The 23,402-nt window shown below is 43.8% G+C and overlaps 3 protein-coding genes and 1 non-coding gene across 7 annotated transcripts in view; 2 read left to right on the top strand and 2 right to left on the bottom strand.

Annotated features, from left to right (window-relative positions):
* Nucleotides 1–996: 996 nt before the first annotated feature.
* On the bottom strand, nt 997–1,100 carry LOC112306826 (small nucleolar RNA U13). Its single transcript, XR_002974998.1, has one exon. It is a non-coding gene; the product is annotated as a small nucleolar RNA U13 (small nucleolar RNA).
* Nucleotides 1,101–1,440: 340 nt separating this feature from the next.
* TTI2 (TELO2 interacting protein 2) lies at nt 1,441–10,971 on the top strand. Of its 3 annotated transcripts, XM_045197192.3 has the most exons (8): nt 1,441–2,465; nt 4,019–4,205; nt 4,761–4,853; nt 6,189–6,376; nt 6,452–6,595; nt 7,993–8,155; nt 8,828–9,009; nt 10,887–10,971. In XM_045197192.3, exons 1-8 carry the CDS (start codon nt 1,819–1,821, stop codon nt 10,969–10,971), a joined length of 1,689 nt encoding a protein of 562 aa, XP_045053127.2. In that variant the 5' UTR covers nt 1,441–1,818. The 3 variants fall into 3 exon arrangements, with proteins under 3 accessions (XP_045053127.2, XP_045053128.2, XP_024418566.2); XM_024562798.4 differs by lacking the exons at nt 8,828–9,009; nt 10,887–10,971 and adding an exon at nt 9,061–9,462 and having other exon boundaries at nt 1,445–2,465; XM_045197193.3 differs by lacking the exons at nt 8,828–9,009; nt 10,887–10,971 and having other exon boundaries at nt 1,443–2,465; nt 6,452–6,620; nt 7,993–8,149.
* Nucleotides 9,613–18,243, bottom strand: MAK16 (MAK16 homolog). 2 transcript variants are annotated; one of them, XM_024562788.3, is made up of 10 exons: nt 18,170–18,243; nt 15,910–15,959; nt 15,710–15,819; nt 15,542–15,606; nt 15,203–15,354; nt 14,453–14,507; nt 11,693–11,767; nt 10,936–11,046; nt 10,204–10,269; nt 9,613–10,063 (listed from the first exon to the last, which is right to left on the bottom strand). In XM_024562788.3, the coding sequence occupies exons 1-10, from the start codon at nt 18,182–18,184 to the stop codon at nt 9,869–9,871; spliced, it is 894 nt and encodes a 297-aa protein (XP_024418556.1). In that variant the 5' UTR covers nt 18,185–18,243; the 3' UTR covers nt 9,613–9,868. The 2 variants fall into 2 exon arrangements, with proteins under 2 accessions (XP_024418556.1, XP_024418554.1); XM_024562786.2 differs by lacking the exon at nt 18,170–18,243 and having other exon boundaries at nt 15,910–15,983.
* A 1,074-nt stretch (nt 18,244–19,317) lies between these two features.
* Nucleotides 19,318–23,402, top strand: part of FUT10 (fucosyltransferase 10) — a 67,932-nt gene continuing 63,847 nt past the window's right edge. Inside the window, exon 1 of the mRNA XM_045197143.3 lies at nt 19,318–19,447. The gene's annotated coding sequence lies outside the window, so the exon portion shown is untranslated. The remainder of the gene's footprint in view (nt 19,448–23,402) is intronic.

Genomic DNA, 23,402 nt, shown 5'->3' with positions numbered 1-23,402 from the left:
CGTGGTTTATTCAGCCAGTCCTGAGTGTGTGGGTATGTGGGGTTCAACGAACATTTATTGCGTGACTTAACTTGTGCCAGGCACTGAGGATAAATACATGGTCTCGGGCCCCAGGAAACTCTGAGCGTAGCGGGGCAGACCTCTGCAAGACAAGTACTTTGCTCATGGGTGGAATCCCAAAGCCAGAAGGAGACCTGCCGGGAACGTGGCGTTGGCTAAGCCTGCCCGCCCACCCACCCGCGCATCTAAGCAGCGGCTGCTTCCTCAAACCCCACTCCCAACCCCCACGGCGACCGAGCCGGCTCTCCGACCCCGCCCGGTGTCCGACGCCTATCTCTCCGCGCTCCTGCCCACGCCTTGACTCCTTTGCTACCCCGGGAAATAGGAAGCTATATAAAATCACGGACGAACTTCCCAGGTTGGCCAGGTACGTGACCGGCCCTTGGGTCAATCGGACACAATTCCATCCTCAGAGAACCCACAGCCGGGGGACAAGCCGTGCCGAAGCAGTGTGAGACCCACTGGGACAAAGGAGTCGCTCGGAGCCAGGGCTCCCTTCCCGATTCAAAACGAACGAAAGGCTCGCCGCCCGGCAAAGCTGCTCCCCGGCTCTCTGGCTGGCTCCCGGCGCCGCCTGCCGCCCGGACCCAGCACCGCGCGCAGCTGCCCGCGAGCACGTGGCGCCCACCCCCCGCGGGGCCAGACTTCCCGGCCCAGGCCACCAGCCTCAACTCCGGGAGGACCGCGCGGGCGTCAGAACCTGGCGCTCGCCCTCCCACAGCCAAGAGCCTTTCACTCTAAAATACTAATCGCACAGGACATAGAGAACTTTCCATAGAACTAGACGTCCTTCCGGGAAATATGCTAGGTCGCAGCTAATTCATAGAGTAGACAGCTTGGGATACCACTCAAAGTTATTAAGGGAGATTGAAATGAAAAGTAAACAAAAATAAGCTAATCCGTAGATATCAAGCTTAAATGGATCCTCATAGTTCATGTCAGACGGGTAATGTGCCGATGTCGTAACAAGGTTTGTGGGAGGCACATGTCACACAACAGCGTGAACACCCAATCATCACGCTTATGAACTACAAAAGGATCGGAAAAAAGGAGCAGCTAAGGATTCTCAAATATGACCCACTGACTTCAAGGAAAGGGTGACATAGCCCATATGTATCAGTATTGACGCACAAAATCCTGTATGTTTTTTAAACATCACCGACAGTTTGGGTTTTTTCTCTTGCTTCTATCTAGTAAGTGAAAACAGAAACAAAATTAGCGAGCGGATTATTCTCTATGCAAATTTTTGCCATAGCTCCACCCTTTAATAAAAACCTGAATCTTGATTGCTTTACGACAGTAGGTCGTGAAATGGCGAAGAGTTGACGCTGTGTTGGCGGAAGTTATCCTCGTGCTTTGCGGCAACGACGTTAGCCAGGTCCGAATCCTGATAGGCTCAGAATGTGCAGGGAGGGCTGCAGGTACCTGGAGTCACGTACCTATCGTGTTTTAGGGTTCGTTCCTTAAACTTTTTGTTTTGTTTTGAGTCTGCAGGTAGGCAGGAGTGATTTCTATACCGCACTGTTGGGAGTCTGAGATTGTGTTACTACTACTCCCAGCGAGGTCCCTTTCCCTTCCGGCATCTTTTCCTTTATGCACACTTTACTCCTAGGCTGGTTAGACTCGCGCTCCGTTCGCCTGGATGTGTCGCCGTTCGATTTGGCTTTAGTCCTGTTCTTTGGAAGAAGCCCAGCTTCCCGTGATCCTTCCTGCCCTCTTTAGCGGATCCCCTCCCGCCGCCACCTGCAGCAGTCAGGAATGGAGCCTGACGGCTCTCGGGAGTCCCCACTGCGGGAGGGCTCTTCCTTGCCTGGGGAGTGCCCTTCTTCCGCCCTCGGACAGGCCTTCTCCCAGATTTTGCACCATCTTACCGGCCAGGAGCCGCGACGGAGCAAGGCCAGAAATGCAGCTCTTCAAGACCTCGATGCTCTCCTAGAAGCCACAGAGTGTGATAAGTTATTTGAGGGGAGTGGGACATCGCCCGGAGGAATGCCCGAGATACTGGGGAAGGTGGCCAACGCCCTGGAGAAGTATGCAGCCCCACCGAAGGAGCAGGAAGGTAGAGAGGACGGTTTCTCAGCAGTGGCCGAGAGAGCGGCGGCCTCTGGGTTATTGTTTATCAAGCTCTTGAGGAAAGTTGAGGCTGCCAAGAATTCCTTGGGTTGCCTCGCACAGAAGACAGTCCTGCGTCACTTAGTAGGACCCATCTATATTTTTGCCGTCACACACAGCCTGGAGCAACCGTGGACCAGGCCGGCATCTCAGGACATTGCTGGAGAGGTGCTCGCCTTGTTGCTTCAAGTTACTGAGTGTGGTTCTGTGGCAGGATTCCTCCACGGAGAACGTGAAGACGAGAAAGGCAGATTTACTGTGGTACTGGGGCTTCTCAAGCCCGATTTGAATAAGTGAGTAACCCTGCAGAAAGGGCCAACGAATTGAGCTTCAGCCTGTTTTAGAGTGCTGGAGAGCAAAGGGACCTTGGGTTCTTCATCAGTAAGATGAAAGCGTTGTAATAGCAGGTCTCCTAAGGCCCAGAAAGGTTGTGATTTGCTATAAACGACATAACTAGATAGTTGTAAATTTGACAGTAGCACCCAGGTCTTCCGACTCCGTTTTCTAGTGCTTTTTCCGGTCCTCAGTGCCCTGGAAACTGGAAGTTCTGTCTCATTTATTTAGACTTAACTTCCTTAAGTTAGGTGGGCGTGGGAGTTTGGAGAGTGCTTAAGCTTATGGTTTGAACTGAAATTCAGGGATCTTGAAACTCATCACTAGGAGATACGGATAGTTATTAGATATGGAAGCAGCGTTTGGGATGAAAATAAGAGCTTTAGACTGTTACTAGATAAAGTATTCTTTGAATTTCCACTTCTTCGTATGTTAGTATTGGTGATTGGGGACATTTGTTGTCCACAACTGCCATGGGGCATTTGGTTCATTCGGCCAAAATGTCCTTGAAATCTGGTCCTGTCCAAAACTCCCACGAAGACATTTGGTCCATGCCAACCCGTCCACACAGCCCCATGTGCCGTGACCAGTGAGGCCATCCAGTTTAGAAGGGTTATTAGTGGCAGTACAGTTACTGCACAATTACTGTACCAGTAAAATGCGATAATATTTTATGTGTTAATCCTGTAAACCAGCAGTATAAATACATGTTATGGGCTCTTTGAAACGGGCCGTTTCCGAAGCATGGACATTGTTGACAAGACCCAATGTCAAGGAGCATTTGTTGGGACCAAGTACGCTTATGCATGGGTTGGACGGGACTGCATTTCAGGGACCTTTCGGTGGGCATGGATTGTCTCCATGGGTGTTCCTGGCAGGACCAAATGCCCTGCGAGGGTCTCTGTAACACTAGTAATACAAGAAATGTGCACATAACTGTCATTTTACTAGGGACTCAGAGCTAAGAGGCTTAGTTGTGAGGCAGATGGTGCCTCCTTTTATTGCTTCTGAGTAGGACCAGGTCGGATCCTCTCTCTGAACCTCAGTGTTATTATTTGTAATATAAAGATAGTATTACCTGTTACAGTTATTCTGAATGTTAGTTGAATAATGTGTGTAAACTCATAAGCTACAAATACTGTTCAAATATTGATTCATTTGTGCCCTGATAATAATCAGAAGACATTCTATTACTCATCTCTCCCTTCTCAACATACCTTCACTGTAACCACCCCCAGCATCACCACAGATGCTTTGCATTGCTGCGGTTATTCATGGCTACTTCGCATTGGGTAAGCTGTAGACCCAGAGCTCGGGGGGAATGTTAAATGTGTTTAGTGTAAGTTCTGGAAGTTATCGGGATCAAAATCTTAAAATGTATGTATAACATCAGGAGTTACCTTACGTGGGACATATTTTTTTTCAAATACAAGGAATATTGTATTTAGCTTAATTCTCCTTGCTAGCTACTACCGTGTCATTTTACTTAATTTGGTTTCACATTCCGGTTTAGGGAATCCTGGAAGAATAACCCGGCCACCAAACACGTTTTCTCATGGACTCTGCAACAGGTCCCTCGACCCTGGCTGACCCAACATCTGGACAGGATCCTCCCCCCATCGCTGCTCATCTCAGATGACTACCGAACCGAGAACAAAGTCCTGGGTGCACACTGCCTCCGTCACATTGTGCTTAACGTGGTAGGCAGCCCTGCCCTGCCGTCCGTGGGGATGGGACAGACGGGTCGGAGGGCTGTACCCCGTTCGTGATGTCGCTGTTTTATTACTGCCTATGTTGACATGTTTTACGAGCTGGCTTTCTATTAATCTGCTGTGTGACTAAATCACTTACTTGTATTTTTTCTCTTTATAGTCATTCCATCTGCCAACCTAGTAGAAGTTATATCCGATAGGTTATATATATACATATATATATATAAAACATGGACTGTTATTTTGCACATAAAACATAGGCCATTTTCAGACTGAATAGCCAGACTTTGAGTAACTAGCAGTTGACTTCCAAGGAGCAAGAAAATTCCACCGAGAGGGATTATACCAAAATGTGCAATCTATTACTTGAGGAAGTTTGCTTGTTTCTTTCTTAACTATGTATTGTGGAACCTTAAAAATATACAGAGAAGTAGAGAGGGATATAATGGATCTCATACACCCATAATTCAATTTTTAAAATAATGAACATTTTGCCAACATTGGCTCACTTTTCTTTTAATTGGGTGGTTTGTCCGATTGCAGCCTGCTGCGGATTTGCTCCAGTATAACAGGGCCCAGGTCCTGTACCACGCCCTTTTCAACCACCTGTACACTCCGGAGCACCACCTCATTCAGGTAACCGTGAGCTTTGTGGGTAACTGGGTGTCTCAAGTTTGAGTGGAAGGTGGCATTACGTGAATAAGAATGGTTGAGACATCATCTTCTCTTGGAAAGAGGATGGTAACTAAGGGCCGTTGCCTAGCTGAAAATGGGGGCAGAAATGACCAGTGAAAACACCTCACACCAAGCAAACATCCGCATTCTCGAGGAGCCACAGAAAAGCCAGTGTTTTGTCTTCATCTGGGTCAGTTACGTATCGCATGGGGACAGATTTATGTCGGAAAAAGTTCTAAATTTATTAATTTAAGTGCCCTTCCTTCTGTGCTGCTCTATTATCAACACACATTGAGACCCCGTGTGTCGGATATGTTAGTGTCATTTATTCTATCATCCAGTGGACACTGAGTGCCTGCTGTGTGCCCGTAACCATTGCAGGTTCCAAGAGTGAATGAATCAGACCGGGTTTCTGGCTTTAAGAAACCCTTTGGGGGATATGTGTGTAAATATATGGATATTTATACAGAGGTCTACAGTATAGAGTGATACATTTATTAAAAGAGGTTTGTATGCAGTGCACTGGGCGTCCAGCAATAGGCAACTAACCAGGTTTAGTGGTGTTGCGTGGTTTTAGGGGGAATCCAGAGGAGGTGGTATTTACTTATGAAGGATAACTAGGAGTTTCTTAGCATGGGGAACAATATTCTCAAGACAGGAGAAACAAGTTATATAAAATTAGAGGTAGAAATAACTGTGTTTCTTATTTTATGCCTACCCACCCATCACCCTTCACCTTGCTACCTTTTTTAAAATACTATTTTAGGCATTGAGAATCCAGGTACTAAGAGTCAGAAAGGTTAGGACTCTTGAGATCGTGTTTAAGAAGAAGAAAAAAAAACACTACCAAAAACACTGAGAAAACCAAAGAGCCCAGGAGAGCTGGAAGGTATTGCCTAGACACCCTGAAAGCTCAGAGAGGTGGTTCAGTCGGACACGGTCTCCTTAGATCCTCCTTGGGAGCACTTTTACTGTAGGCACATGTAAGTATTGCTTGGATTTAGGAATTTAGTGACAACAGACTCGGACTCCTGAAGTCCCGGCCCTGCCTTTCTCCCCATTTTACAGCTTACCAAAGCTCAGCGAGGAGAGGGTATTAACTTATTTGAGTCTGTCAGATGGAGATAATGTAAAAAGAAAAACAAAGAAAATACAAAGTAATGTGCACTTACTTACTAGTGTGTTTTAGAATTCTGTGACATGGACCCCAGGAATAGATGAGTGAAGTTGCTTAGAAGCCTCAGTGGGTGTTGCCAATGCAAACGGATGACTAGTTCTTTCCATTCCTTTCTCCAGGCCGTGCTGCTGTGTCTGTTGGACTTATTTCCAGTCCTGGAGAAAGCCCTGCACTGGAAGGGAGACGCTGCCCGCCCCACCACACACTGCGACGAGGTGCTGCAGCTGATGCTCACGCACATGGAGCCCGAGCACCGCATTCTCTTACGCAGGACCTACGCAAGAACCCTGCCAGCTTTTGTGAGGAGGCGAGTGCCCGGGCTGCAGGCCTGGCCGACTCCTGCTCCAGCTCTTCGGTGTCACGTTTTCTCTTTCGTTTGTAGGTTGGGGATCCTAACTGTCCGGCACATGAAGAGGCTGGAGCGAGTCATCCTCGGTTATCTGGAGGTTTACGATGGACCAGAGGAGGAGGCGAGATTGAAGATACTGGAAACCCTGCAACTTCTCATGCAGTACACTTGGCCAAGGTATAGCAGCCAGCAGATGAGTGTGGTAAGCAGGGCGGACCCAGACTCTCTCTTCGGAACCCGCGCAGGTGTCCATGCAGTACGAAGCATTAAGGCCATGCCGTGCATATGAATGCTCCCGGTTTTACACACCTATCGAAGTTTGAACTGAGAAAACAGCATTTGAAAGATAAAATACACCCGTTACTGTTTCAGGTTTCTTTTCTCTTTCGATTAATAATGCACATTAAAATTTAAAAGGCCGTTTAGAAGTGCTCTATGTAATAAAGACATGCCTAACTTCGTTCCTCCTCCTGTGTTTTAAATCCAGTTGAGACCAGAACACTTCATACCACGTGACTGAGCAGTGACCGGGAGAATACTACTCAGGATATGGTAGCTTAGAAAGCAGTCCAACTCTGAAGAGTGAGTGGACTGAAATACAATGAGTAGATGGATAAATGAAACTGAATCAGGTGAATAGGGTCAGGCCTTTAAACAGCAGAGACCAAGATTCCAGGACGAGACTGGCAGGCAAACGGCGGGGTGGGAAGGGTTAGAAAATGAATGTGCTGTGCTGTGGAGGGCAGAGCTCGGGCAACAACAGGCTGTATACTGAACGGTGAGTGGGAGGCTAAGCAGTAGGTGATAGGAAAGCACTTAGTAATTTTCAGGTCAAGGTAGGGGATTTAAACTTTCCCATGTTATATTTCTGTCCAGAAATAACAGTTTATTTTGCGTATTTTCACACAAGTTAAAATTACTTTCCAGCTTCTATTACGGCTTTTTAGTTTTTATTGTGGTAAAAAAATTTACTATTTTAAAATAAACAGTTCAGTGGCATTAAGTACATTCCAGATTTTGTGCAACCATCACCACTATCCATTTTCAGAACTTTTTTTTTTGGTATCAAGAACCTTTTAGAAGGGCTAGTAATAGATTGGGCTAACCTGTTGGTAAGCTAGAATCTAGAATTAAGTGACAGAAATGCAAATTGACACGTAAGTCCCAGAAGCCAAGCTTATTTCCCTCATCTTACTTTGGACTTCCTGGCCTGAGACTGCTTAAAAGTTAAAGAAAGGACTATGGGCCAGCTCCTGTTCTCTGGCCAAAAGTATAGGGGAAATCCCAGGCCTCCCCTTTCAGGAGGGGCTGCGTCGTTACTCAGTGGAACCAGGCTTCTGGAGGGAAACACGCTTTTCGCAGGTGGGGGTGTGTATAGGGGCAGCATGCTGGAGAAAAATAACTGGGCTTGAAGTTAGGAAATCTGGAGTCTGGCCTCTAGTTCTGCTTCCAGCTCTGGTCTAACACACTTGACTTCATTTCTTTCATTTATGAAGTGAGGGCTTTACACTAGACAGTCTTTCAAGTCTCCAGTTTGACACCTAGTATGAACCTGGTTTTTCCTGTGGATTCAGGGTTTCCTGTAGACTTGTGGTCTTACTGAAGGCTCTCTTGAAACTGATATGTGATGTCGCAAGGGATCGAAGCCTTACACCTGAGCCTGTGAAGAGTGCCTTGTTAGAGGCGGCCACGGACTGCCTGATTCTCCTGGACCACTGCTCTCAGGGACAAGTGAAGGTAAGGGACAGTCTGCATCTTGCTTTCAGTTAGGCCTCATTATCCCGAGAGATTCCCACAGTTGACTGTAATTCATTACTCATGGGCCTGTCCCAGCCTGTAAGCGAATGTGGAGGCGTCAGGTCTCCACCTCTGGCAACCTCTAGGCTTCAGCAGAGTTTGAGCAGAGGTATTCAGAACCGTTCAGGTCAAAAGGCAGGATTAGAAAGTGTCTCTGGGGCTAGGACAAAGAATGGCCGAAAGGACCATGATCAAGAGTTTGTAAAACTTACGTTCTGTTCCTGTCATTGAATTTTTTTTTTAAAAAGGTGAAATAATGAAGTATAAGCCACCAAGAAATAAAAGTATAGGTAGAGTAATTCAGATCCCAGAAATGTTCCCCGTTTCTCAGGGGCAACTATGCTTTTCCATATTCTTATTTATCCACGTGGGAATTCTTTCTTTCATATTCCACAAAAGTTAACTTCTTAAAGCCATAGCATGTAGTAGCTATGTGCATAATTATGTATTTCATAAACTATTGCCTCATTTCTTATCCCATTTAAAATTCTTCAATTGAAATGATGTAAAGCAGCATGAAAAATTCATACCCTGAAAGTATTTAGAGGTAGTCTAGTTTGTTGTTGTATTAGTCTATTCAGATTAAACTTCCCCTTGGCTCTTTGATCTCAGGCAGTTGTCAAGCCCCAGGTCCAATCTAATTCGCCTTGGCTGGTATTAAGCTGCTTCTTTGTGAGCCAGTGGGACACTTCCAAGTGTGCCGACAGCGTTTACAGCTACACGTTCTGTTACCTGTGCCTGGTGTCGCCCGTGCTTTCCTCCTCTGGGCATGGTGCCAAGAAAGAAGAGCCCAGGTGAGAGGGAAAGAAGTAACAAACCAAAGCCTGTTGGGTTTCATGTTTCAGGGTCTCCTGGCTAAAAGTCTCCAAAGCTGCGAGGACAGCACGGTGGTGGACTGTGTCCGAAAAGTGCAGCAGGTTTCCGGAGGTGCTCCCCACGGTGGGACTTGAGATTTGTAGTATTTTCCTAAAGAGGAGGGGAGTTTCTTTTTGTAATTATTTAAAGAAAAAGGTATTTTTATACTGGACATTATAATTTAGATCATCCTTTTCTTTCTTTTCCTCCAATAGAAGTATGGAAAGAACAAAAACTGAAGTCTGGACATTTCTTTCTTTCTTTTTTAAAGACTTTATTTACTTTTAGAGAGGGGAAGGGGGAGGGAGAGAAACATGGATGTATGACAGATACATCAATCTGTTGCCTCTCACATGCCCCCAGCTGGGGACCTGGCCAGCAGCCCCGGTTATGTGCCCTGACTGGGAATCAAACCGGTGACCTTTTGGTTTACAGGGCGGCACTCAATCCACTGAGCCACACCAGCCAAGGCAGAAGTCTGGACATTTCTGAATTAAAGTTGGGGACAATCACCAAGGGTGGGCATTTAAAATTTAGAAGTATTTATAGCCACAAATGCATCTGTTAAGCTTCTTGGGCTCAAAGTGCTACTTCAACACATGTCAAAGCTATAAAAATACTCTGTTTACAACTTTCCCATCAGTCCCTCCCCACACTTCTTGCCCCACAGAAGTGGCATAAATATCAAAAACACAAATATTGTGTTGAATACAATATAAGGAGTAAAAGCTGGAGGTTTGTATGTGATGAGGATAAAGTTCAACATGTTCAGTCCTGTTACAGATGTCTGAATGGAAATCACGTGGTCTTGGCCTTGGCCATCGGCTCTGTCTCCTGCTCATACTCTATTTCCACATATGCTCGTTTCCTTCGCAAAGGTCCTTTCAAGGGTGCTTTGCCTTTGTGTTTGGCATCAAAGGCCTTTTCTTCTTCCTCACTGGAGGGTTTATCATCCTGCTCTTCATCACTGCTGGCATCCAGTTTATCCATTTCCTAACATGGGGAGAGAGAAAATTAAGAGAAGACGCTGGATTTAGTCCCCAAATTCCCCTGTCATCTCAACTTAGAACAAACTAGAGAGCTTTTCTGCTCCTGTGTGCTTGGAGCGCCTTTCTCTTACCCATAAATCTCACCTCAAAATCACTTATGTCACTTTCATCCACCTCATCATCTTCCACAAATTCCCTTTTTCCCGCATCCTAAAAATAAAACACAACTGTGAGATTCAAAATACATCAGGAAAATTCAACTTAGGCACCTAGTTTATTCTTTGGTAAAATACATGCATAAAATAGTGTAACCAGAATCAGAATCTACTTACTAGGCAGCTAAAATCCACCTACTTCCAAGCTGAATACTTCTGAAATCAATATGTAAGATTTGCAAACAATTCTTTATATATTCAACTAAAATTATTTCAAATAATAAAGTTTTAGGGAAAGTATGCCTCTGAACTATGGAAGTATGCTATGCGACTAAACAGCTACTTGCTAAATCTGCCCTTTTCCTAAAAATACTACCACTTAAGGTCCCCTTCTATGTTAACAGTAAGGTTAAATCCTTGTAAAAATTTCTGTAGGTTCCTTAACAGGATATTCTGTCAGCTGATGAGGACTCTTCATTTGCCGTCTTGCAGGAAAAAACGTCAGCATGCTCATCAGTAAGATTAAAACTGTCAGTGCGGGGACCTTGGAACCCACCACAGCCACTGCTGAGCCCGCGTTAGTCTTACGATGGAAAATGGGGTCAATGATTACTTTTGGTTAGGGGGCTGAAAAGGGCATCCTGTTTCTTAATTACATTAAAATAAATGTAGTCCTACAGATCACTGCTCCACGAGAAGAGGAAATACAAACAAGGCTTACTCCCTCCTCATCTTCGTCTTTTTCCTCTGCATCTGAAGAGTCACTCTCTGCCTCCTGCTGTTCCAGGGCCTTGTCGAAGGCATGGATGGGGAAGTTGTAGATGTCGCCGTACTGAAGAACATAAATGGACTGGCTTTAACTATATTTGCATCTTACACTTGAAGTCCACTGTCCAACAAGCTTGTTTTTTTTCCCTCAGTGAAATGAGAATACTCAACTTGAGGAGTAGTATTTCTATATTGTTTTCAAGACTAGAGCTGGCAGGGTCTTTAAAAAGCCCTGAAAATCATCAGACTGGTAAGTTCAATGAAGGATGGAGCAGATCACAGAAAACTGAGCAGTCTATAAAACCCATGGATTAGAACAAGTGTAATTTCCCTGATAAAGGGGGAATAACAAGGAAAAAGAATTTTTATTCATGTTGTTTCTAGGACATTATTTTAAAAAGAGGGTAATAGGCAGGAGGATCGCAACTGTCCGGCTTTTCTGCAGAGGCCTGGAGCTGCGCATTTGGGAACAGGAGCTGGGAATGGTGGCTAACGGGAAAGGTCCCTCGTACTAAATGGAGTGCCAAGGACAACCAAAGCATTCTATGTGCTTGCATCAATGAACTTCAGTGAAAACGCCAGGACCTGTATTAATTAGTCCAGGAGTAAAATCAAGGTGAACATCATCTAGCATGTTCAAAAATAAAACCCACTTTCCACGTTTCCTATACCACCTAAAAATGAAATTTGTACCCTAAGTTCTAGCTTACCGTATCTTGTTTAAGTCTCTCCAGCAATTCCTTCTCAATGGCATTGTCCAGCTGAGCAGCTATTAATGCCTTTTCCTGTAAGAGAAGGAGCAAAACCCATTTACTTCATTAGTACTCATTTTTCAGCCTGTAGAAACTATGAAGCTTTTATCACAAACAAGATGTAATCACTTTCCCCACTTGCTATTATGGGGCTCCTTTAAAAAAAAAAAAAAAAGATTTTATTTACTTTTAGAGAGAGGGGCAGGGAGGGACAAAGAGGAGAGAAACATCAATTGGTTGCCTGTAGCAAGCCTCCAACCGGGGATACAGCCCACAACCTAGGCCTGTGTCCTGACCGGGAACCTAACCCGCCACCTTCTGGTTCACAGGGCACCCAAACCACTGAGCCACACCAGTCAGGCAGGGCCTTATGGGGGCTTCTGCCTCTCCAGATGTGTTCCTTTTTCTTTACCTCTCAAATCTTGGGAACCTTTCCACTATAAACATTTCTAGAGTTTTTATAAATACCACTCTAAATTCTAACAAAGCTTTTGATAGATACACAAAGCAGGTAGGTCTATATACATTTAAGTGTCTTAGACAAGTAGCAACCTGAAGCAGACTTCAAGAAAAGAGAACAAAGAGCTTCACTCAGTTTCTAAATGCATGTTAGATCCCACGTGACAGAAAAAGATTTAAAAACTCCCTTCCTTTAATGATCCCTCATAGGAAATAACACATGGCATCAACCTGAACCACCCACAATCAAAACATAACCTCAATCTACCTTTCTAGCCTAAGACGGTGTATTAATTTGACAGTAAAATCACAGAGGATTTCCAAGCGTGCCACACTGAAGCTAAGTCAGGACAATGAATGGTGTGTGATAAATCACAATGCAGGCAGACTGGGCACACGGATCAGTTAAGTCTACTGTGACGTTCTACATTACTCTCTAAAGAGGATGCTTACACCTCAAGAGTGTCACTGAGATGCAGGAAGAAAATACTCAAAACATGTTACTTTTTATGTGTGCTGACATGGGTACATTGAACTCTATCCATAAAGCAAATAGTTGTGCGTCACATAGAGTGAGCAAGACATTCCGAGAGGAAAATACTGCACAAAGAGTTTGAAAGTGGTGATCTCACTCCTCTATTCCAATTGGGCAGGTGGATTTGTAGATGAACTGTTTGCAGTAAGATAGGGAGTAGTTATAAAGGTATGCTCACTATTTAATGCTCTGGTACCCAAAAAGAGTTGTAGAGCCCTGGCCAGGCAGCACTGTCCTGATACACCAAGGTTATGGGTTCAATCCCTGGTCAGAGCACATACACGAATCAACCAATGGATGCATAAAGAAGTGGAAGAACAAACAGATGTTTCTCTCTCTAAAATCAGTAAGTTAAAATAAATTGTAGAACTTAAAGATGGCTGGTCAGTAATATATAACATAGTAGGAGTTTTAAAAAGTAAACGCACTACTAAAATAAATTAAAAAAATAAGTATACTCATCTGTTCTTACAAGAGAAAGGGAATATTTTACAGTGATTTGAAAAGAAAGAAAAATTCTGTGGATAGAACAATTGTTTGTGGATAGCACAAACAATTACTTATACCTGTTGTACATAACATTTGTAAGTGATATCCTGGGGAGCATATGTTCCAAATTTTATTGATGGGGTGAGTGATCAAAAGCTTTGAAGACCAGTGATAAAATAGATTCGAGACACAGAACTCTGTGATTAATGGAAGCAAAAGCATCATGATTACCATATTTTGCTGTGTATAATAGACTTTTTTGCCCAAATTTTTGAGGGAAAAATAAGGGTGCACATTATATACACGGGCATATGATTACGTACCACGCGTATAGTAACGGCATTTATAACGTGCACAAAAACGTGGGTGCACACTATACACAGCAAAATACGGCATTACAGTTTTTCTTGACGGTATCACAAATGATCAGGTAAATGTCTACTGCCCGAAGGGAGGTAAGCAGACCAAATACCTAGAATGAATGAGTATTTGCATTTGCCAGGGAAAGCTAATTCCCAGGTGTTGAAAAGCATGAGGAAATTCAGCTTGAGTGAAGCACCAGTGAGGTGGAGAGGCAGGCTGCTCTCTGCAACAAAGGCTGGAGTTTCTGGACTAGATTTTCCATGGACAGCAGGCCATTAACCTCGCTATTCATTACTCAGGTCATAAAGTTGCTTAGTTTACTTCAAAGAAACAAATAATCCCAATCAATTTCTTTCTAACAATTTCAAAACAAAACAAAACCCCCGCCTCAATTTTGTGGCCTAAGATGACCCGAACTAATATGAATCTACTTAAAAAGATTTTTAAAATTCAATCTAGTGCGAATGAACATTCTTATATTTCACTGCAAAACTACTAGTGTATTTGATTAGAATGTTCGAACTCTGCTGAGGGTAAGATGTAAGACAAGCAACATAACAAAATCCTGATTTCTGAAATATCTGACCTCACGAATTTCAGACAAGGAGTTGTGGATCTCCATTCAAGGCATTCTATTTGTTCTCCATTACATACCCTCTCAAAGCACTCACGTTTTACCTGCCCTGAAAGTCATGATCTAAAATGTGGAGTATCAGCTATCCTATGCAACTAATGTATTCATTAGTGAGCCATCAGCCAGGGCCCGAACGGTTCGTGGACAATGGTGACTGAATGTTGTTCGTGAGGCCTACCTCCACAGCCCTGCCCTCAATGAAAATAAAGGTGCTACGGATATCAGAGCAGTAAGTTACCTCTCTCCTCTTTTCTCTCCGCTCCACTTTCTTACTCAAAGGAACAAGCTTCTTCCTAGGGGAAACAAAGCATAGTATCAGAAAACCGAAGTACACGTGCTAAAAAAATGAGAAGGGAAAAAGGACTGGAATTCATTTTGTAGGGTTCAGCTCAGGTTAGCAAATTTTCTAGCTAAGTGTAATGCTATAAAAAACCAGACATTTTTACATATATTTTAATGTAATGTAATGTGGCTGCTTTGTTTGCTTTAGGCATTCTGAGACTTCTAAGGATGTTCTCTATACTAAAAATGCTTCAGTGAACTAAGAAAAGAGAATTTTCTGTAGAAGACTGTCATCTTTAGTATCCTCTGCAGGTCACGACTCAATTAAGTATGGATTTCATATTCCTTCTAAAAATTAGTCATCACTGAACTCAGAGTAAAGTCCTTACATTCCTCTTTATTCACATTTTTTAGGTCATTTTTAAATCCCTAATTTTAAGATTCCCTCAGGGAGCTATAAACAAAATTTTCTCAAGCTGACTTGCAGACAGAGAGGGAATAATCAAGTTGTACTGTTACTGTTTTTAAAATCCTGCAAAACCAAAGGGCCCACCTTTAATATGAGGTAAAGTCTCTTCCCAGCATATCACAAGAGGGTACCCAAAGTTGAATTCTATAGAAAGCATTGCTAGGTGTTTCCTCACTGAGGTTTCATAACACGATTCATGAGAAAAGAGATTTAGAAATAAATGATCTGAATACTTACTGTCGCTTCAGTGTAAGTTTTCGAATTCTAATTAGGTACTGGGTGATCTTGGTGAATCTCTGCTTACACTTGTGTCGAATGAAACGGGGCCAGTAAATCAGATTTTCATCTATTTGCTCCAGTGCCTTCTCATAGTTTTTATGAAGACGGACCTACCGAACAGAAAAAGGAAGCTTGAAGGGCAAGGGTAAATGATTAGGTCTTTCCTGGTAGCAACACCCACAGGACTAAAGAGGACGGCCTCAAAGGTTTAATCTAGATTCGGTCAAGGGAGAGAGGAAAACATGGCACTTTTGTTCTAGATCAATGGGTGCTGTAATTTTATGTTCCAAGTCTCACCCGTTCCCAGAGCCGTCTAGGAAAGGCTGCTCTCTCTATAACCTTCATGTACAAGTAGCACTGCCCTGCAGGATAAAAGAAATACCTTTAATGTTATTTAGAGGGACCCAAGAGCATGCTTTGAAAGCTGCTGAGCAGTTCGCACGGACTCTGAAACGAGGGAGTTACCTTTCTCTTCTTTGATGGTGGCGTACTGACTGTTTGCCAGGGGACAAGAAGACCGGTTACACAGTCCAGTCAGGCTGTACTCGTTTCTGCAGAAGCCCTGTGTCTTGGTTCTAGAATGGGAGGAATGGCAAGCATTTTAAGATCGGTTACCACAAGGGCACCTAAAGGAATCTTTGGCCAATTTGAGAATCTAGACTCACCTTATTTTGAAGGAACAAAATTGCCTGTTGCCCAGTGTGTCCCAGATAACCTGCAGGACAAAGTATAAACCCATTTCAATTGCTCAGACCCAAGAGATGGCCCATGAATCCCAGGAACAATTGCTCGGGGCAGTGCCCTGCTTTGCTGAGAGGGGTCATGAGAGGAGGAAAAAGTGCTTTGTAAAACAGCCTGACTTTCCTTTATACAAATGACAGATTCTATAGAAAAAGTACACATTAGCAATAACCATAACTCAATTACACAGAAATACAAATTCACTAGTATTTGTAAATATTTTCAGGTTTTTCTGTATGTGTGTATGTGCCAAGAACTAGTATACCTACATGTATGTTTCCAACAAAATTAGATCATATTATGTATTTTTGTAACCTTCCCTTTCCACTTAAAGTGTTCTCTATCCATGGTGAAAAGATGCCCAGTACTGCGCTTTTGGCTAGACGCACCGTAATTTTATCTCATTGAGGGCAGGGAAGTCATCCATGCCATCCTCCACTAACGTGCTCTTTACCCACTCATCTTTACTGCACACTTAATGCAGGTAAGGCACCGACACTCGGAAGGCACTCAAGAACTTGGCAATGCAGGAAGGCAGAGTCCTTAGTGTTAGCGATCCAGGCAGGGAGAGAGACTAATACAAAGCAGCACAAAGCAGCAGTCTAAGTACAACGAGGTGTATGCGAGAGTATGACAGCCTCTGAGTGCGCCGCCTGGAGGACCCGGGAAAGGCTGAAACAGTTAAAGGGAAAAGCATAAATGTAAAAGAATGGAACAACAGCTTTGCAATTTTACAGGATGTGTTTGGCAGCGGATGTTAGGAAACAGGTCAGAGGAAATGAAACTGGAAAAGGAACTCCATCTGGCTGGTGGATTTAAATATCACCTCTAATTGATGACTCCTAAATTGTCATTTTCGGGCCAAATTTCTCACCTGAGCACCAGACTTGTAATACACCCAGCTGCCTGCGTGGCACCTCCACGTGGCTGTCTAGAGGCACCACACACGTCAACTCGTCCAAATGGAGCTCCCGATTCCACACCTCTCAAAACAGTACCCTGCTCCTTCTCCAGTCCCCCCACCTCCAGAATACAACCACCACCGAACTAGCTGTTCAAATCCCAAAAGCCTCAACCTGTCCCTTTTCTTTATTTACCAAGTTGTCAATTAAAAATGATAAATCTCAAATTTATCAATTTCCTTCCACATCCTCTGTGACTACCTTAGCTGAAGCCACTTTCATTATACTGTAGTTTCCTTGCTTTTGCTCTTGCTCTCCTTCAAAAACCTTTCACACAACTAGAACTTTTCACACGTAGAAACCATGTCATTTCCCACGGAAACCCCTAAAACCCGTACAGGACTCCACACGACCTCGGTGTCCTAGAATATATTCCTGTTCTCTAACCTCCAGATCTTTGTACCTCACTGTTCCTACTGCCTGGATTGACTGCTTTCCCCTCCTCTCCTCGGTGGCAGTTCACTCTCATCCTTTAGATCTCAGCTCAATTGCCTTCCATTCAGAGAAACCTCCCCTTATCAGGCCCCTCTGAAGTGGTCTAATTCCTCTACTCCATCACCTCTGGTCTGTCTTTCTAGTATTGTTACACGGTGCAACTGTTTCTATTTGTTCACTTGCTCACTGTCTGTCTCTCCCCCCAGTGTTCAGGAAAGCAGAGGTCTTTTATCTGGCTTATTAACAACCAAATCTCCAGTAACTACCACAATGCCCGGTACGCAGTAAGCACTTAAATGTTTCTCCGACAGATTACTAGTGAAGGAATCTAGGGTGCTTCCAAAATCATGACTGGAGCATATAGTGGGACAAATGTAAAGGAAAACCTAAACACAGGAACAGCAGATTGAAAGTAACGTGCACATGGATGAAAAGGATCCTTAAAGTTATTGTCTAAACTTGGCTGTATCAGCCCCTCCAGCCCCCGCCCAGCTCTAAGTCCCCCAGGACCACACGCAGAGTCTGTCATGGCTACTCAGCAGGGACTGGAGGAGCCGACCCTCTGGACCGGGGCGGTGGGTTTCAGGCTCCTTAACCCGGCTGGGGCAGCGGGCTGGAGACCCGGGGTAGACACGTGAGAGCCCGCGCACGAACACCGGGGCTGTGGAAGCCTCGCTCCCGGGGCCACGTGAGGCAAATGGGCCGGCCAAGTACGCCGCTCTGAGTCGCCCGAGAAGGCAAGACAAGCTGCGTAAACCTCGGGTGGCAGAGCAACGGGGACACTCACATCATCGGACTGCATGGTGCCGGCAATTCAGCGTGCGAACGTAGACCCCGGAAGCAGCCATGCCTCTTCCGGCGAACCACTTCCGGAACGCTTAGTCTCGCCTACCGCGAGAGCTCCGATCTCTCAGCCTTGCACCCAGCGCCGCCTGGCGGTCTAACTCGCGCTCGCCTGGAGCCCCGCGCTGCGTCGGGACCGACCCCGCTCGCTCTCGCGCGCGCGCGTCGCGTGGGTCCCGTCCCTGGCTCGCCAAGAAACTGCGGATGCGGTCAAGGGGGCCCAGTGCGACGGCCCGCAGCCATCGGCCGTCTCCTCGGCGCGGAGGCCGAGAGCGGCCGACTCTTCCTCGTCCAGCGCGCAGTTTATGACCTCGACCGGCAGCCCACCAGGCTTTCTGTCCGCTCGGGGAAGGCGCGGGCCGCCGCTGTGCCCGCGGTCAGGGCTGCGTGGTTTTCACTCCTTCGTCCTATAATGCGTGGACCTCAGACCCCGTCTTCTTTAACTGGAGACCCTCGCTCGCGCGCGCACCCCTCCCTCCCTCACCCCGCAGACACTCGTTTGGGGCGACTTTGGGTCCAGACTTTAGCAATTCATGGATCAGATGATATTTCCAATTTTTTTTGAAGGAGTAACTCTTTTCAGCTTTTTATTTTGGCAGGGGAAAAGAAAACCCTTTACGAGCTCCTAGCGTTTTTCAAAACAAAGGACTTTTAATTTCAAGAGTAAGAAAAGCACAATCTTAGAATAAGAATGAGCCCTTACCTTGCATACAACATAAAATAAGTCATTGTATCGTATAAATAATGTAATTTTGCTTCATGCGGGAGAAAACTGAATTAGAGCCACCCTGCTTCAAAGCATCGTTTTAGCACTGGTTTTTGGAGCCAAACATATTTTAAAAACGAAAACAAAAAACAACTGCCCTTTACTAAATGTCTTTGGGCAAGTCACTTAACCTTTATCAAACTTTTTCATTTGAATAATGGGGGTCCGTGAGGGCTAGAGGTGTGTTAAATGCATAGTTTACAGTGATTCATAAAAACTCGTGATTGCTCTCACTAGTCCAGGGCCCTAGACAAGGCTGGTTTGGAGACCTAAGGTCGTACACACGCAAGCCTTTCTATGTTAGGAAAATCACGTTTAAAACAATGTGAGAGGAAGAGAAAGCTGGACAGCACTCATCACCTGCACACACCACGGTCCCGCACAGTTTCCCGGAGGGGAAGCGGTGTATTGTTTCAGTCTGATCTGGGGTAATTACTCCCTGCTCACCACCTACAGGTGAGTCCTGTGACTAATCTTTCTTTTTTATTTTTAATTGAGGCATAACTGACATACAACAGGGGTGTCCAACCCGTGGTGTGGCCCAGGATGGCTGTGAATGTGGCCCAACACAAAATCATAAATTTGCTTAAAACATTATGAGATTTTTCTGTGATTATGTGCCACAATGTATTTAATGTGTGGCCCAGAGACGCCAAAAGGTTGGACATACAACTTTATATTAGATTCAGGTATGCATCTGGAGTCGACATTTGCGTTATTACAAAAGGTTCACCACAATAAGTCCAGCTAACATCCATTGCCATCGACAGTTATTTATAATTTCCTGTGATGAGAACTTTTAAGATTTACTCTCTTAGCAACTTTGAAATGTGCGATACAATATTAACTATAGTCACCATGCTGTACATTACATTTCTGTGATTTATTTTTCTATACTTAGAAGTTTGTACCTTTTGACCCCTTCACCCATTCCGTGCTTGCCCCCCATCCCTTCTCTATTTCTTGGGTCATTGTTTTTTGTTGTTGTTTGTTTTTTAGGCTCCACATGTAACTGAGATCATATGGTATTTGTCTCTCTCTGTCTCATGCTGTGTGACTTACTTCACTTAGCATAATGCCCCCAAGCTCTAGCCATGTTGCTACAGATGGCAAGACATCATCATTTTTTTATGGCTGAGTGATATTCCATTTGCTTTATTCATTCAAAGAAGCCTGGGGGCTAAGAAGCATTTTTGCAATTAGAGCAATTTTAGTCCTTTCTAGTTTAAGTGGGGAGGACTTTTACCACATACAATGTAAAAACCTTTGTGATCTCTCTGTGTGGAATCTCAGTTCACTCCCTTGGACAAAAACATAATTTTTTTCAGAAAAACCTCTCTTCAGCCTTGATGGTGGCTACTTTGGGTGCATCGTGCTGCTTGCTATGGAAAGACATCTTTATGATTTCTAGCGGCTCTTTACTCTGGCTGAAAAGATTTACTAGGTTACCTCTTAACTCTTTTAGAGGTCTTACCTAAGGATCATCCAACCTCAGCTTGAGGATCTTTTACTGGTTGGGGAGACCGGAGATGAGAGCCAGTTTTATTTTCCAGTCTGGCAAATTTTGATTCCTTTATATTCCCCCTAATTCCTGCCTATAAAGTGGTGTTTTTTCTCCCTTTTAAACTGGTTTCTTTCTCACAGTACCTTTTCATATGAGCTTAAAGATGCAAACTGACACTTTCACCACTCTGCCTAGAAATTATTTTATCCAGATACACAAGTTCATGAGTTACTTTTTATATCCTCCGAATTACCATAGGTGATACTTTTAGGAAATATTTTACTGCTACATAAAATGTGTCACTTTTTTTTTCCAGTTTGCTACAGTGGCTCTCATTGCTTTTTCAGTCTTTGCTCATTGTCTGGTCCCAAGGCCAATGTCATGTGTTTCAGGGTTTGTTTTTTTTTTACAGGAGCAGCGCAGTTCCATATATTAATTTCTGTATCAGTTAGCTATTGTCGTGTAATACACCTCTATGAAACTCATTGGTTAAAAAGTAAGCATTTATAATTGTTCATGTCCGTACAAGTCGGATGGGGAGTTCCGCTGACCCTGGCCAGACGAGGCTGGTCTGACACAGACCTGCTCACCTGTCTGCCGACGGCCGGTGGATTGGCTTGTGGCTGACTTTTCTAAAACATGTGACCTCACATACTTTACAGTTGAGTGGCTATTAGCTGGAGCAATAGGAGTGTCTGCTGAGGTGTTTTGCTCGTTATCCATCTTGGGGTTGTTCTGCCGGTACCTGGCAGGACTCCAGTAAAAGTTGGGGAAGCACACAAGGCCTCTTGAGACGCAGGCTCAGGACTCGAACCCTGTCACTTTGGCCACAGTCTGTGGCCAGAGGAAGTCACAAAGCCAGCCTGGATTCAGGGGTAGGGAAATAAACTGCACTTGTTAATGGGAGCTGCAAAAGCACATTGCCAGGGGAGTGGATACAGAGGGGGATGGAAAATTAGCACTATTTCTGTAATCAATGTATATAATTTGAGCGACCGCTTGTGTTTTTAACTAAGTCCCTTTGTTGCATCATAGATGATCAGTTGGGGGACACTTAGGAATTTGAGGCCTATCTGACTTTGTGCATTAAGGATTTTCTCAACATCCACAATAAGTAGCCACCCAGCTTCTGGTAAAAAAAAAACAAAAACCCCTAGTGTCAAATAAACTATTATTCTTACTTTCTGTCTTCACAGAAATCAGCCAAATATACATCTATACATGGAGCAATTTCCCCTGAGAGAAACCCAGAAAGTGTCAAGTGCCTTCCAAAGGGCTGTGCAATTTGCTTTCCCACCAGGGACGAATGAGAGCCTCGCCATTCCACCCCCTCATCAGGGTTGTCTCCTTCCGCATTTCCGCCCCTCTCGTGGGTGTGTGGTGGCGTCTCAGGGTTGTTTTATTTTGTTTTATTATTTTTTCAGGCTTGTTTTAATTTGCATCTTTTGATGTGTTTATTTGCCATCTTTATATCTTCTTTGGTGAAATGTCTGTTCAGGTCTTTTGCTTGTTTTTTAAAATTGGGTTGTTTGCTTTCTTCTTGTTGAGTTTTAAGAGCTCTTTGTATATTTTGGAAAATAGGCCTTTATCAGATGTTTCTTTGGCAAGTATTTTGTCCCAGTCTGTGGCTCGTGGTCTCATTCTCTTGACCATTATCATTCTTTCCATGTCCAGGGATCGGTAGTGATGGCCCCTCTTTTATTTCTGATGTTCGTATAATTTGTGTCTTCTCACCTTTTTATTGGGTAGCCTAGGTAAGGGTTTATCAATTTTACTAACTTTTTCAAAGAACCAGCTTTTGGTTTCATTGATTTTCTATAATTCCCTGCTTTCAATTTTATTGATTGCTGCTCTAATTTTTATTATTTCTTCTCTTCTGTTTGTGTTTGATTTAATTTGGTCCTCTTTCTCTAGTTTCCTACAGTGGAAGCTTAGATCACTGACTTTAGATCTGTCTTCTTTTCTAACATTCAGTGCTATAATTTTCCCTCTAAGCACTGTTTTACTGCATCCCACAAATCTTGATAGGTTGTATTTTCATTTTTATTTCATTCAAAATATTTTTTATTTCTTTTGAGAATTCCTCTCTGATTCATGTGTTATTTAGAGGTATGTTTAATCTTCAAATATTTTGGAATATTCTCAAATATTCTCAAATATTTTGGGATAGTTCTGTTATTACTTAGTTTAATTCCATTGTGGGAAAAGAGGTCATATTTTGCATGATGTCTATTCTTTTAAATTTGTTAAGGGGTGAATTATGGTCTAGTATACCTGTCTTTTGATGTACATATATGCATGCATGTCTATTAAGCAAACACCTAGGAGTGGGATTTGTGAATCGTAAAGCATGCATCTATTCAGCTCTATGAGATACTAATGGACAGGTTTCCAAAGTGCCTGTAACAATTACGCTTCTGCCAACAGCAGGAGTTCGTGTTGTAAATTTTAAAGTTTGTAGCCATTTTGATGGGTGCTTAGTGGTATATTGTTGTCTTGTTAATTTGCATTTCCCTGGTGACTAAAGAAATTAAGTATCTTTTCACATACTTATTGGATCTTTGGATTCCTTCTTGGTGAAATGCTATGTAAGTTTTTGACCCCTTCCTTCCTGCTTTTTCTTGGATTCTTTTGTTATTGCATTGTAGAACTTCCTGAGACATTCTGGGTGTGAATTCTTTGTTAGATACATCTATTGCAAAAATCTTGTGTTACTTGGTGGACTGCTTTTCATTCTCTTAATCATGCTTTTGAGGAACAGAATTTACTTTTAACGATATCCAATTTATCAATGTGTTCCTTTGTATGTGGGGTTTTGGAGAAGTTGTTACCATTACCATCAACCTATTTTTACAGAGAGGGTAGTTGAGGCACTTGGCAGTGGAGCTCTGCAGGCCTGGGCCAGAG

Source organism: Desmodus rotundus, chromosome 13 (genome assembly GCF_022682495.2).
Source record: "Desmodus rotundus isolate HL8 chromosome 13, HLdesRot8A.1, whole genome shotgun sequence".
Lineage (NCBI taxonomy): Eukaryota > Metazoa > Chordata > Mammalia > Chiroptera > Phyllostomidae > Desmodus > Desmodus rotundus.
The sequence above is the reverse complement of the archived record's forward strand: the minus strand, read 5'-3'. Positions and strand labels throughout refer to the sequence as shown.

Bases quoted from the DNA above. Each gene is read 5' to 3' on its own strand.
- TTI2 (XM_045197192.3), top strand. From the start codon at position 1,819: ATGGAGCCTGACGGCTCTCGGGAGTCCCCACTGCGGGAGGGCTCTTCC. The intron at 8,156-8,827 runs GTAAGGGACAGT...CTTTGATCTCAG, and splicing joins GCTCTCAGGGACAAGTGAAG to GCAGTTGTCAAGCCCCAGGT. The intron at 9,010-10,886 runs GTGAGAGGGAAA...AAATAAATGTAG, and splicing joins GCCAAGAAAGAAGAGCCCAG to TCCTACAGATCACTGCTCCA.
- MAK16 (XM_024562786.2), bottom strand. From the start codon at position 15,983: ATGGGTTTATACTTTGTCCTGCAGGTTATCTGGGACACACTGGGCAAC. The intron at 15,607-15,709 runs GTAACTCCCTCG...TTTATCCTGCAG, and splicing joins CACCATCAAAGAAGAGAAAG to GGCAGTGCTACTTGTACATG. The intron at 11,768-14,452 runs GTAACTTACTGC...CTTCTCTTACAG, and splicing joins GGAGAGAAAAGAGGAGAGAG to GAAAAGGCATTAATAGCTGC.